Source organism: Alligator sinensis, unplaced genomic scaffold (assembly GCF_000455745.1).
Source record: "Alligator sinensis unplaced genomic scaffold, ASM45574v1 scaffold1451_1, whole genome shotgun sequence".
In the NCBI taxonomy this organism is placed as follows: domain Eukaryota; kingdom Metazoa; phylum Chordata; order Crocodylia; family Alligatoridae; genus Alligator; species Alligator sinensis.
In genome coordinates, this window is record NW_005842351.1 from 1,307,682 (window position 1) to 1,322,960 (window position 15,279).

General features: G+C 40.7%; 1 protein-coding gene across 2 annotated transcripts in view; it reads left to right on the forward strand.

Moving 5' to 3' along the window:
- Nucleotides 1-13,649, forward strand: part of FAM160B1 (family with sequence similarity 160 member B1) — a 46,718-nt gene extending 33,069 nt beyond the window's left edge. For both annotated transcript variants that reach the window (XM_025210468.1, XM_025210469.1), the window contains 4 exons: nucleotides 720-863; nucleotides 7,599-7,739; nucleotides 9,123-9,226; nucleotides 9,337-13,649. In XM_025210468.1, coding sequence (XP_025066253.1) covers nucleotides 720-863; nucleotides 7,599-7,739; nucleotides 9,123-9,226; nucleotides 9,337-9,442 — 495 coding nt within the window. In that variant the 3' untranslated portion in view covers nucleotides 9,443-13,649. The remainder of the gene's footprint in view (nucleotides 1-719; nucleotides 864-7,598; nucleotides 7,740-9,122; nucleotides 9,227-9,336) is intronic.
- The last annotated feature ends 1,630 nt before the right edge of the window (nucleotides 13,650-15,279 follow it).

Here is a 15,279-nt window from a genome sequence, read left to right on the forward strand (position 1 = left end):
CCTTTCCTGAAGAGAAAGGAAAATGGAAAGTGAAAACTTGGGGAGAGCAGCTATTTCCATTCAGTTCTCATAAAATTCTAATTTTGGATGCAGGAAAGTGCATATTATCTCCCTCCTTGGGGAAAGGAATCTTCTGAGAGCTATGAGCGAGGAGACTTGGTGTCTGCCATTTATTCACAAAGATATGCCTGTTGTTTTAAATATTTAACTTGAAAGGAAAATCTTCGTGCTGGTACGATTCCACCCAAGTAGTTGTTCTAATTCCTTAAGTCTATACTTCGAGGAAAATGCACGAGTGATTTTTCTCTCACTTGCATCTGTTTTATTTCAACATAAATTCACTGACTGCCATTTACTCCTGCTTCAGATGAATCCCAAGCAGTATGCATGCATCACAGTGACCGTCCCATATTCGTATGCCAAGCCAGCTAAAATATCAGGGCTCTCCATTCTCCCTGAAAGATGTTTGTAGAAGTCCCATAAGGTTGCACACATCATGAGGGGGAAAAAAGGTATCTGTATGGAGGCTGATATTTTTTGTCATGGAGTGTTTTCAAAACGGGATGGTTGTAAGAAAAGTTCTCTGACAGCCGCCACTCATAGTTCTGTGTATCGCTGGGTAGGAGCAAGACGTGAAATGGTTTCTACAAATCATCTTGCTTCTGCAGTCTGCTCTGTGTTTTGTTTAAAGTTAAGTATGTTTTTTGCTTTCTTCCTAGTTCCGGGATTATTGTGCGATCTGCCTACGATGGGAGTGGCCAGGGTCTCCCAGGTCTTTGGAAAAGTGCAATTTAGAAGCACCATTTTTTGAAGGACATTTCCTGAAAGTTTTGTTTGACCGAATGGGCAGGATTCTTGATCAGGTAACAGAAAGCACATTATGACTCTCATTTCTGATGCTCTTGTTTCATATTAACAACTAGTTTCCACATGCCTATACTGCATGCTCAACAGTTTATTATTGTGCAACTCCCCCACCATATTCTATATAATTTGGCTTCCCTAGGTAGTAGGAACATTAAGGTTTTAGTTGGGCAGTCTTCTCCAAATGCCAGAGGAGTTAGTCTGCATCATATCCTGGCTGTTGGGATCTCTAGACTGGTAAGTTCCATAGCGACTGGCGCTCTATAAATACTAAAAGTAGATTAACTTCACTTACACTAAACACCATTTACTTCTGTTAACAGCCTTTTTTGTGTATTAAATGCTTTCGCTAATCTTACATTTATTTAAATTAAAATACAGATTGTTAGAAATGTCCCCAAAGTTTAAGGTGGGTAAGGAACTACTGTTGTCAAATTAACAAAAATTTAAATATTTCTTGCATGATTGTCCTCCCAGCAGGAAGTGGATGTTATGGAAGGAATAAGGGATGGAAGAAAACATATTTAATAGTTAAAAAGTTGCTTGTATTTTTAACAGGGTATAAAAAATATGGCCTTTGCAAATGTTAGCTTCATTAAGCCTATTTTGATTTTTCCAGCATTTACATTTACATTTTTCTAACAGTTCAGGTCCAGTATATGCTAATAAGCTTTACTGTATAATTACTGTCCATTATATTAAAACTAAAACAGTATCATTATATATTTTGCACCATGCTGTCCTTGTACTAGAGAGCTAAGAACATTTCTAGGGGGTATGGATTTCTTCCCCACCAACTCCAATAGACCTAAAAATAAGCGTTTCCCTACCATTTCATTATATTCTAATATTAATATAGCTGTTACAAGCAGAAGAAATTGGTGATGCCTTTTTGTTTAACCCCATTTTATGATTTTTTTTCCTTTTTCTTTCTCTTCTCTCTTTTCTGCCTTTTTTTTCTCTGTGGCTCTGTCTTCACTGGAGGGGAGAAAAAGGGTGATTTTTTTTTGTGTGTGAAAACTTTAGACTCATTAGGATTTTGCCTCAAGTTCCTGAAGTTGAGCTAGCACTTAGAGTTAAGGCCCCTTGCACATATTTTTCCTCAAGAAAACAAGACCTGAAAGTCTATATTATCTTCAGAGTAGTGTTACATGGAGTGCTATACAAGTGGTGCTTCCAAGTGTCCAGTGAAAAGTTGAAACCTCTTTCTTTGACATTTTTTATAAGTGCTGATTAGACTTGTATAGGATGGCTTAGTTGAGGGTGATTTTGCTTTGAACAGGGGTTGCACTAGACAACCTCCTTAGGTCCCTTCCAGCCCTGCTTTACTGTGGCTCTGTGATTCCTTGAAAACAACTTTGCAGTTAGCTCCATGTGTAAGATGGTGCTGCCAGAAGAGATGGGAAGAGCCAAAAGAGCAGATGAGGGCTCGCAGACCATGGCAAAAGGCAACAGCACCCAGAAGCTGTGACCTGCCCATTTTTGGAGAAAAGACCATGTATGAGTTTAATTTAATTTATAAAGTCGAGGAGATTTCAAAAGTGGAGATGAAATGTATTTCATCAGTTTATACTACCACTGGGCGCCTATACGTAAGTGCAGAGGCTGCTCCAACCTGCTGGAATTCCAGCACGTTGGAGCAGACTCGATGAATTGAGTCGAACAAGCTTTAGTTCAAGTATGCCCGCTGCCATTTTTAAGCATGGGACCACTAAAGCATGAGATGCAGCAGAACTTTAATTAGAGCAGCTCTCCGAGCCACTCTTATTAAAGCGCCACTCCCCCCACTTTGTCTACATACTGCAGAACGTATCCTTATATCATGTCATCTTCAGTGTATGAAGATCCAGACTTCACTCCATCCAGACTAAGTAAGCCTAGGGCAGATTTTGTACTGTAACACTGAATTTCTTTGAGTTTTATTATAGTTAGATGCTTATTGCATTAGATTAATCTTATTTTTCCATATTGGATAAGATTGAGATCTCAAAGCCAGGTATGGACGCTAATGCATATATATCATTAACCACTTGATTTTAATATCAACTATGTTTTCTGTGATTTTGGGTGCATCAGAATTTCCATATTTTTGGGGAAAGAGGAAACATTCCTCTGGCAAATGTTTTTTGTATCTGTTGTTACTTGTTGCATCCGGATTGACTTAAAAAACATGTTGTATACTCTTAAGGTCTTGTTTTCAATACACACGTATTCCACACATCACTAACTGAAGTGTTATTAAAATTGAGTCATAAATAAATCTACGTATCATCAGCTCTTAGGAAGCGTAAATCTCATACATTTGAAAATTTTGTTTGAGCAATGAGATAGAAATAGTAAATTGTAAAAGGGACAAAATATATCCCTCTGGGACCTCTGAAGAACAAATGCCTACTATTAGAACAAAAATAGCATCTGTTATTGAAGCACAATGCCAATTTGATGTAGTACCTGTCAGCATGGTGCAATTTCAGAGTTAGTCAAGCAAGATGTCATGGTCTGTGGCGTCAAAAACAATACTTGACTCCAAAAGAATTAAAGCAAACAACCTGAACTGGGCAGCAGGAGTAAATTGCTAGAGTGACTTCCTACCAAAACCTGCCCCTAAAACCAAATTGAAAAGTGCCCTGTGAATTATTACTAGTGAAGTGCTAATGTAACCCAGAAAAAAACCCTTCAGTTCTATCAGATGATTTTGACATGATCCATGCTGTTGTAAATGCCAGCCCCAAATGGAAAATTTAGAAGAGCATTTAATTATGGACACAGCAGCTGCAGATGCTGTTAATCGCTTTTTAAGCATTGTCACAATAGTATAATGCTCTTATGTAGTATTTTTTATTTGCAGATCATAGAAGGTTTTATGGAGGTCAGTATTCTTAGCTTTGCTTTATTTAGTGAGGCAGAGAGACGGGTCCAAGGCCACCAGGCAGGCCAGTGGCAAAGCTGTGGTTACAACCAGGTCTCTTGAATCCCAGTTCGGTGCTTTATAACTAAGTTACGTTTCCCTCTGTTAGTAGTATAAACTGTACAGTGCAACCCTGTTATAACAAACCTCTGCCTTTAGCTTCCCTAACTGATTGGAACCAATGCTTTTCATCATTATGAGACAGCAAACTGACTAACCCTATGACGGGAACACCTTTTAATGAACTTTTCTCTCACTGTCCCACAGGGGTTTGTCATATAATGAGGTTGAACTGTGTTTGCATGGTGCTAAGTTTCTTAAGAGCTCATGTGGTCCAGTAGTTTCTTTCCTTCCTGTAGTCTGTGCGCTGTGGAAAGGAGTTGGCTTGACCTGATTCTGGCTGGTACATCCTGGAAGTAATTTATTGGCGATCTCATCTGTTCCTCCAGCCTCTACATGTATGTTCAAAGTTGAGTTTCCAGCCATTGTGGCTGTGATGAAAACTGGGGGCTGGGTTAGCTGATGCATTGGTGCCCGACTGTGTCTTCTGACATGCAGAGAAACAAATGCTCTGTGAGAAGAAACTCCTACCCTGAAAGCTTCAACTACTTCAAAACCCAATACTTCTGCCTGCTGAGCAGGCGTCGCTGCCGTGCCATGCCTCATTCTCTGCTCTCGTCTTATTGAACAGTGTGTCCTGTCCAGGGTTTCAGTCCTCTTCTCATCAAAGTCTTCCATAGGATTGATTAGCTCAGGTCACTGTAAAGCTTCCTGAAGCAGCTCCTTTCCTCTGGCACAACAAAACCATCAGCCTCAAGAGAAGGGGCTGCACAACGAGTTGTGCTTTCACAGTAGATGAACCCAGATTGTGCACTTGTTTCTGGAAGGAGTTGGGATGATCTTGAATATCTGCCTTCAGAATAACTTGGCCTTCTTTGGGAACACCATCTCCAGATTACAAACATCCTGATTATTTTTGCACTTTTGATCCAGAGGTCTTAAAATCCTTTACAAAAGAAGATAAGGATCAGTTCCCTATCATGTCAATGGAGGCTGAGGTACAAAAATAGTTCCCACTGATTGGGGGTAGAAAGAAAAGAGAACCTTGTAAGTTCACTTCAACTCGTCTGTGAAACACCTGGCTTCCCCCTTGAACCACAGGGGAGAGGTGTGATCTGTCACCTGATGCCTCGGTAGGATGTGACTGAGAAGCGCAATGATAATAATTTAAATGTCAGCATAAACTGGTTCTCCAATGATCATTTAAAAAGTCAAAATATCACCTCTCCCTCAGTAGCTGAAGAATAAGTACCAGGAACAGATATATGAAAATTCCAGTTTTATGGAAATGTATTCCACTAAGGGAATTCTGATTCCTACCCATTGTTTCCATGCTTTCCTCTGAAGGCTGTTATTACCAGGCCAGGCAGACGCAGATTCCTCAAGTTCCTGACAGTGATTACATTTTTATTTGTTCTTTAGAAAGGAGCACAAAATACCCTTCCTACTAGGGGTTGGCCAAGCTGCTTTTCCGGCCCTGAATCCCACAGTGCAGTACTTGGTTCTGCCACGAGATGGCTTGGTCATCTGTAAATGTCCTTCCTATTTCCGAGTGAAAGAGAAGGAAAAGAAATAAAAGATCAGCTCTAAGCATTGCACAGTTTCCTATCTGTATGTTTCTAGTGTGCGTATCATTGTCGTTCGCAGTCATCCAATAAAAGTCAGCAGCCGTTTTATCGAGATGGATTCTATTATGCAATTTCTGAATAGCTTGGCAGCAGTTTCTCCTGAACAGGATGTAATCTGTTCCAGCACAGGCAAAAACTGAGAGATTCTGCTAAAATAAACTGAAATTCTCAGCCTGACTGAGTCAAGGCCCTGTTCACGCTATAAAGATCTGGGAACTGATTCTGCATTGATGTCTAGGGGGCACCATGTGATTGCCAGAAACTTCCAATCTGCCGTAATACCTCCCTCTAACATATTACTCCTCCCTAGATCTCATGGCTCTGTACATAGGAGAGCAAGTATTATTATGTCCATTTCCCAGTGCAGGACAGTGGCTTTGGACTGCATAGAAAATAACTTGTAGTTGACCCTATCTTTATTTAGAAAAGACCTGCACATATGAGAGCCTGCTTGTGACTTTGGATAGGAAGAAAGCTAGTGTTTGAAGGCTGCATGAAGACAAGGACTTTAATGATTTTAAAATCGGCACTGGAACATGCATCCTAGAAGGCAAAATGCTGGAAAAGGTGTACATTATTACAGGATGCTTTCCAAGCAGTGTACCAACATTTTAATCAAGTTTTATGGAGAAGTTTGAGGTTTAAAATAATTGAAAATAGACAGTGCATGTGCAAAAGCTCCTTTTAAAGCAAAGGAGGATTTAAGTCCACTAACACCTAATGGCAACTTTAAAAGGGGATAGTATTTTTATTGCCTATGTTGCGATTATTCAGAAAGCTGTTGTGTTAAAAGGAATGCAAATGCATGCACATAAAGATATATACATTGACGAAGCAGCTAAAATTGGAGTTTAGTTGACCTAAAATATTGAGGCCAAATCCTACAGGAAAATAGTGCTCAACCTTTTCGCAGGGTAAAGTTTCGAAAGTTAGGAAACAGGGGTGTAGGTTGTAGCCGTGTTGGTCTAAGGACATAGGCAGACAAGGTTCTTTGGGTGAATCTGATATCTTTTATTAGACCAACTTATATAGCTGGAAAACAGTTATTAAGCAAGAAAGTTAGGAAAGGCCTCCTTGATTCATCATCACTGAGCAGCTCTGCCTTGTTTTAAACCACAGCTGCAATCTGCACTCATTTTGCTGCAGTCAACCTCTCCTCTCCACCCCTCTAGTTCTCCATCACCAGTTTTCATGCTCATCGTAGCTGTGGCAGCAACAGCTACTTTAATCAGCTGCTGAAGCTGCCACTTCAGCACAAGTCATCTCCTTCATTCCTTGAGACTTCTCTTTGACACTTGGGCAGATGGCAGACAGCATCACTCTATACATGCCTATCATGCTAGTTTTCTTTTGATTCTTTACCACTCTATAGATACTCAGTGCCATCAATACTTAAATATCCTGACATGGACTTCTTGAGTGATATCCCTGCAGCTCCTCAATCTTGGGGTCTTTGCAGTTATATTTCCTGTATCAGTGAACTCCCATTGCAGCATGATGGATAGTGTGTGCTTTGTTAAAAAATGTAATGATAATATCAACAAAGGCTATGACAAAACTAAGGGCACACCCATGACTAATAAAAAGGTTGGAAAAGAGGATATTTCAAACATGAGATCACAGAAGGAAAACGTGTAAAAATGGTCAGGTACATTTGGTTTAATGGAAAGGTGTCAAGCAGTCACAATTACCGCCTGTTCCAACAGCCAACCTTTGGGGTTTTTTCCATTTAGAAATCTGTTGATGCTGATTTGTTTGTGACTAACTTAATTATTTTATCTGTTCCTCTCTGTCTGTTTTAGGCCCTTAGATGGCTCTCAAGCTCCTGTAATCTCATCGGCTTCTCAATTCACAAGTGATCAAATATTTAGATCCTGTATAATCTTTAGCTAGCGCCTCACTACATTTATTGTCTGTTTATTTATTTATTTGTGTGCATAGCCTGTTCTTCTGAATCAAGGACCTTGAATAATGATGATATTTGTTGCAGAGCAGCATGCAGTGTGTTGTGGCTGGGGGATGGCAGGACTTCCCTGCTGTTTTAACTTGGGTTCCTCCCTACTTCAGTAGCAACCTAAACATGGATTATGGGAAGAAGAGCCATAATGAAACTAACTGATGACTCCTTTTGTTCACAGCCATACGATGTAAATTTACAGGTTACGTCTGTGTTGTCCAAACTCTCCCTGTTTCCTCATCCACATATACACGAATACCTTTTGGATCCCTATGTAAATTTGGCTTCGGGTTGTCGATCTCTCTTCTCTGTTATTGTCAGGGTGAGTAAATGAAGAGGTAATGTTTATATGTGCTTACACCATGGTGAGAAACTTTGAATCTCTGTAACTAATTTTAAAGGGTGGGTAATTTTGGCTTTAGAGAGGCAACAGTTCAGTCTCTTGCAAAGAATATAAAGATTCTTTACATGTCCTACAAGGGAAATTCACTTTCCACTGAATCAGCTGGTTGTATCTGAAAATGTTTCATTGCCATGTTCATGCAGTTTCATCATATGGATATAAAATTCCCCTTACACCTTCAGTAATATTGTTTTAATGCTGGGTAGGCCATACTGCTGTCATTCACATGGCAGTGTCACATGCTGCTGTAAGTACAAGCATCCATCTGTCCTAAAACTGGATTATGAAAGAGTTGTCTTGGATTCAGGCCCAAGTAAGCTCCACTTCTGAACACACTGCTTTGCATGCAGCACTTCACCACATGGTCTCTTGTCCCTGCCAAGTGAGACTCCCTCTCTCTGCCCTGCCTGTGATCCAGCTGTAGAGCCTAGTCCACTATAAAATAGCCCCTACTTATCTCCCTCCAATCTCATCTCTCTCTATAGCACACTGCCATCTCCACTTGACTAAGCAAGCCTCTTGTCTGACCACAGTCCCTTCCCTCCTGAGCCAGGGGTGAATCCTTTGCTAACCCTCTTCAGAGGGAGCTGTTCATTCTCCTACAATGCCAAGCACATTGCTGGCACTTAAGTCTCTTGTCCCTTCACGTCACTGACTTCACACCCTCTATTATGTTACACCTTAATACCTCCCTTTCTGCAATCTTATCTAAAACTATTATAATATTGGCCAACTCTGTTCACCTGTGTTAGTTAGACACATTCACCGTGGCTACAGGAAATTTCCATTTATGGTAGCTATGAAGAAGGGTTTACAGTGCTTACAGTGCTTACACCTTACACCTATCTTTATCTACTGTCCCCACATCTCTAATTCTTCTTAAGATTTTTAGGGTTTATGCAGTGCAGTTCTCCTGTCACTATCCAGTGACCAGACCTCACGGGTTCATAGTCTGCACGCAACCATGGTGCTGATCTTTTCAGCTCAGGCATTGGTCACTCGTGCTTGAAGATACAGAAGTCTGCCCCATTCAGTCTTTGCTGCCAGCCATCCATCTGGGGTGTCAGATTGCATCCAAATGACTCTGTTGGTTTCTCCAGTAATTAGAAGAAGGGCATGCTGTCAGTGGCTGACAAACTAGATACAGTTTGGCCTGAGAATCCAAGGGCAGAAAGCTGCCCTTGTGGAACAGTTGTGTAGCTGAAATAACCACACCACAAGCTAAGTGCTATTTAAGCACCATTGTCTGGCTCTTTATTTGCATCATTTCATACAGTATGTCTCTGCGTCTGCGGTTTGCAGGTCGTTGGAGACCTTATGGTGAGAATCCAGCGCATTCCAGATTTCACTCCTAAACTTCTGCTGGTCAGAAAGCGTCTTCTTGGCTTAGAGCCTGAAGGGCCCATGTAAGTAAACTAAATTGCGAGTCTTTCATGATATCTTTTTTGCTTTCATGTGCAGCTTCTCATCTTATGTTGGTTTTTTTTCTGTTTTGTTTTTTTCCCCTTGTTCCCAGCATTGACCACATGACATTACTAGAGGGAGTGATTGTACTGGAAGAGTTCTGTAAAGAGCTGGCAGCAATTGCATTTGTGAAATACCACACCTCATCTACACCGTAAATAGACATATTATGTGGCTGAGCTTCAAAATCTTCTAGTACGTTTCAGTCAAAAAAACCAACAAATCCATTGACCCACTCAGGCAAGCAGGGATAAAGCCTCCCACCAAAGTGCACACGGTAGAATAACTGTTGGGTGATGGTGAATGGCAAGTTCTTGGTCATCATTTCACAATTTGCCAGTACAAGCTGCATTGTGATGGAAATGAAGATCTGTCCATTCAAGTCGACACTGAACCCAGAATGCAATCAGAGAGGCTTCAGGAAAATCAAAACATAACGTTTCTAGCCATTGTTTGAAGAGCTGCAAAAACTGATGAACCCCAGGCGTCCGAACTTTGCTCACTATTCTCTTGTTTTAACAGTGTTTTAGGAGTTTGGGGTTTTATTATAATCTGAGGCTTATATGCTTGCTTCTGTCTGGTGACCTTTATTACTTTTAAATATCAAGCTAATTTTGTAATGTTTTCATGTCTTAATTATTTAAGGTGTTTTTTTTCTCTTCAACTGGAAATATGAAAGGAAAAGAGTGAGCCAGCAAGCAGAGAACAAGTGTATTATTTAAAATGGATAGAGGATGAAAAAACCTGCAAATACATATGATCTGTATGCAATTGATTTTAATTTTTGTGACTCTTCTGCAAAATATTTCTGATTCACCACTGTGTTTTTCAGAAGTTGCATCAGTGTAAAGCTGATCTTAATGGAGTTGCACTGTACATCTGTCAGTAACGCAATGTTGAATCAAATCCTCTGTGTAGTTGGGAAGTATATTGTAGGAGTGGGTGTTTCTAGTATGGTGGTCTTTGACTTTCCAAATGATTTGTTGTGTTCATCTGTGTAAGTAGATTTGCTATAGACTTCTGGGTGTGGGCCTCAGTTTGTCTGATTTATGTCCCTTTCATAAGGCTGTTAATTATACAGGTCGTTAGTAGTAGTTGCTAAAACAGTATTCATTTTGTTTTAAAATGCCATTTAGCAGACGTTGGTTTAAGTATATTTCTGTGCCTTTAAAATTGGCAAAGGAAATCTTCTGTCATTCTTAACTTTTTTTTTTTTACTGTTCTCATCCTAATGGTAGTGTCCAGGCAAAAGATGGACTCATACCACGCGAGGCAGCACTCAAAGGGCTATTCTTAGGACCAAAACACCCCCCTGGTTTCCACAATGCTAGGAAGCAAACCTGCTTCCCAGTGCACCCTTTGCAATATGAAACCTACCAGCCAGCACAGGCTATGGGGTACATGTACCAGCCAGAGCAGACACTGAAGGTTCAGGGGGGTGGACCCCTCAAGCACCCTTTGCTTCTGCTCTTTTTGAGTGATTGCAACTTGCACCTCAACAAGCTCTTGTTGCTGTCAGTAGCATATGCACTAGCAAGACAGAGGGGCTGGACATGCTCCTTAACCTTCCTCACAGTCATGGTGATCTTTGCCCTGCTGTTTGCACAGAACAGTCCCCCTAGCCCCTCCTGTTGACATTGAAGCCGAGACAGACAAAGCAGGATGTAGCCCTGAATGTTTACAGTGTTTCCCTTTGCTTGTCTTGCCTAATACGCTGTTTGCACACAGAGTGCCAGTTTCTAATCTGATTTACTTCAGTGTAAATTTGGACTAATTTAATCAAGTCACTTGAGTTCCTCCAGATTTGCATGAGTGTATCTGGCATAAGAATCTGGCTGCCCCTGATTTTGCTGCCTGTTTTGTTTTTTGTTTTTTTACGTTTGTAGACATTTGATAGCGAGTACTTCTTTAAATTAGCAAGTATATAAAGCACAACAAGAGCGTTCTCCCCAGTCATGGGCAAAAATTGCTCCCAAGTATGTTTAGCACAGTGGGAGGGTTCTGCTGGTGAATACTCCTGTAAAGTTAATGGGTTGTGGAGGCTTAAAAAAAGCAGGTTTGGCACCAGCCCAGAAGAGAGAAGCATTGCTGAAAGGTGACTGTTTTAACATAGCACGTTGATTCACCAGCTCCCTGCGCTGGTTGCCATCCACAGAACTACAGTGCCTCACAACCGGCACGAATGATGTTCCCAAGGGAGCATGGCCTGGCTTTAACTGTTACATGGAAATATTCCTTTTACTTCCCTGCGCCAGATTTGCTAAATTTGGCCAAATGAAGTTTTCATCAGATAGCTTAATAAGAGCAGATTTAAGGAAGAATGGTTTCTCTTCATTCCTGTCCTTTTAGACAGATGTTTTGTGAGTAGCAAATGATTTTTAGAGTGATGTGTATTACAATCAGTTCATTTGAGAAGCTTTGTTAATTTAATGCAACTGCCAGTACACAGTGCACATAGCACAAATATATATATATATATGTAGATTTATATGTAATACAGTTATGTTAGGCCCTCAATTAGCCAAGCATTTAAACATGAGCATAATTTCAAGTATCTTCCCAAGTCACAGTCATTTTAATGAAGCTTAGGAAGATGCTCAAAGATAAGCAGTGGAGCTACACACACATTTAAGTGCTTTGCTAAATTGACACCTTTATTGTTTTAGCTTGTAGTTTGAGTTTAATTGTGTTTTCCTCCCAGTTTAATTACTATTTTCATTATTTATTGGGAAAAAACCCTCTGACTTAGAATTTGCCTAATATCCTATTAGCAACAAACCAGAAGACGTAACACTGTTAACATGAAAGCAAGAAAGATCATAAGGTAAATCTCCACTGGAGCAGTCTGAATAATGCAATCACAGTAAAGCCATTCAAGAAGTGCAGGGTGGAGAAATTGGCATTATTTTTTTTAATCAGTTGCTGATTCCTGAGCCCGGTGCACAGTAAAGGGTTGTATCCATCACTGCATGCAAAGACAGCAGCAGCATCTGTATCTTTTAAATGCAAAGCAATCCACCTAGCTGCAACTCTGATAAATTAGTGCTGGCACTGCAGAACAATAAAGGATCATTGCAAATACTCTTAAATCAGAGATGTAATTGTTTAGTGTTCGGTCTTCAGTAGCCATGGTGATGTTATCTGACAAACCAAATGTAATTCAGTCCATAAATTATAAAAAGTGGATCTATCTTGATACCTAAACCAATGCAAAGGAAAGCTTTAGCCTTTACTGCTTATGTGGGTGGTCCTTACAAAACCATAATGACCGGAAATGATGACAATGACTTTATTTTATATATAAAAAAGACAATTTGAATTTTCCTTTAGAGATAAAACTTGCTTCCTTTCTGTTTAAGTTTTTCATGCACTTTTATTTTTTTAAAGTGGAGAGTTAAAGTTCACATTTTCATTCATCAGATCTGTGTATGTCACTGAGATGCCCGTTTTGGTTCTCTCTGTTTATACGCGCGTTTGTAACTAGTTATTTATTGCCCACAAGTGAACACTTGAGAAACACCGGCCCTGGAGCGAGATGTTCAGTGCATGTGCAAATCCCTCAGGTGTGTGGGGGACTGGCAGGTGCTGCTCACTACCCTGGAAAATGTGGCCACTAGTGTTAGAGTGAAATACTTGAGGGGGAAATAGTGGGAGTAGTTGGTTCCAATAAGCAGATCCAAACTGCATTTTAACCCGAATGCACATTTCTGTAAATAAAGACATTTTTACTTTTTTGCCATGTATTGTATGTATCTGATTTAGAAGCTGATGTAGAAAATTTTGTAATAAGTAACATATCAAACGTGCTAGAACAGAAGTTTGTCCATAGTCTGTTTCCCGTAGTCTCCCTAGCATTCAGATCTTATCAATGTAACATTCAATAATGTATTCGTCTGTGCAATATGAGAGCTGTGATTTGATACACAGCCCCAGTCTGGTTGTACATCACCTGTGTATATACAAGGACCGAAATCCTGAGCTCGCTTACACTATTGCTAGTGTAAAGGTTGTTACACTTGATTTTACAGGGCACCAGTAATCATGGAATTGCTTTGTACATGCATGGTAAATTTCTTACCATGACTTACTGTATGAATGCACAGCTGCCATGTGATTATGAAATACATCCTTATTTGTCTTGCTGAGAGAAATGTTATAGTGAAGTACTATGTAAAATCTACAGATTGCATAAATATGCTTTGGGTTATATGATAAATCCCAGTCTGTAAACTGTATAATATACAAGGCTTTCCAACCATGGTCACTAATATTTCCTGTGCCCTGTAAAATAGTGTTACCCTATGAATATATTCTCTTTGTTTTGCCTCCTGCCTTGTTTACATTAAACAGAGGATATTCAGTAAACTTTTTCTATTGAACTTTGTGTAGGTCACTGACTGACAGTGTTGCCAAGGGTTAGCAGATGTGTGATTTCCAACAAAGGAACTGTTGAAACAGCCACATTACAATACGTACAATACCAAGTTTTACAAAGGAGGTTGTGATACAATACAATTTTTGTGCTAAAAATGCATGCAGGATTAAAAGGGATATTCTCAAAATAAATTAATCTAATTTAAATGACGTGATTGCTGATTTATATTTTTGCAGAATTCCAAATGAGTTTTGGATGCTCATTTTTGGGAGAAAATGCCACAAAATCACTGTGACAGAATGAAAGTGTTGTATTTTGTATTGTGCATTTCATCCTGAAGGATATTCAGGCTCTCTACAAGTTTTGTATTTCAACAAATGCAACCATTTCTGGGGTAGAGCGTAGCGGACGTTTGTTTGGACACAGCAACAGTATGGTTTAGTACACAGAGTGAAACAGTACATCCAGTCTCCCATTTAAAACCTGGAGGTAAGTGAAGCAGACTGAATGTAATCAGTCACTCAGGCTAGGCTAGTGTCCCACTACTTTGAGCTTGCAAATGGTCAAGACCCTAGTTGTATGTCTCACGTCACCTCCAAGAGCACAGTGCCTAGTTTACAGATCTAAATGCCAATACCATCTACTTGAACTGCTGCCATGAGGTGCCTGCAGCACCCTGAGGTTTCCTTTCTCTTTCTCCCCAACTTAGCTTCTGATCTCTAATGAAAAAGCAACTTGAGCAATACATGATATAGATCCCCATGCATGTGTATGTGGTACTGGGTGATTGTGGGTTGTCAGCATGCTACAGTATCTATCAGGTACCTGTCCTTGAAAACTGCTTCAGTTGCACTGTAGTTCATAGATTCATAGACGTTAGGGTCGGAAGGGACCTCAATAGATCATCGAGTCCGACCCCCTGCATAGGCAGGAAAGAGGGCTGGGTCTAGATGACCCCAGCTAGATACTCATCTAACCTCCTCTTGAAGACCCCCGGGGTAGGGGAGAGCACCACCTCCCTTGGGAGCCCGTTCCAGACCTAGGCCACTCGAACTGTGAAGAAGTTCTTCCTAATGTCCAATCTAAATCTGCTCTCTGCTAGCTTGTGGCCATTATTTCTTGTAACCCCTGGGGGCGCCTTGGTGAATAAATACTCACCAATTCCCTTCTGTGCCCCCGTGATGAACTTATAGGCAGCCACAAGGTCGCCTCTCAACCTTCTCTTGCGGAGGCTGAAAAGGTCCAGTTTCTCTAGTCTCTCGTCGTAGGGTTTGGTCTGCAGGCCCTTAACCATACGAGTGGCCCTTCTCTGGACCCTCTCCAGGTTATCCACATCCCTCTTGAAGTGCGGCGCCCAGAATTGCACGCAGTACTCCAACTGCAGTCTGACCAGCGCCCGATAGAGGGGAAGTATCACCTCCTTGGATCTATTTGTCATGCATCTGCTGATGCACGATAAAGTGTCATTGGCTTTTCTGATGGCTTCGTCACGCTGCCGACTCATGTTCATCTTGGAGTCCACTAGGACTCCAAGATCCCTTTCCACTTCCATGCCACCCAGCAGGTCATTCCCTAGGCTGTAGGTGTGCTGGACATTTTTCCTCCCTAGGTGCAGCACTT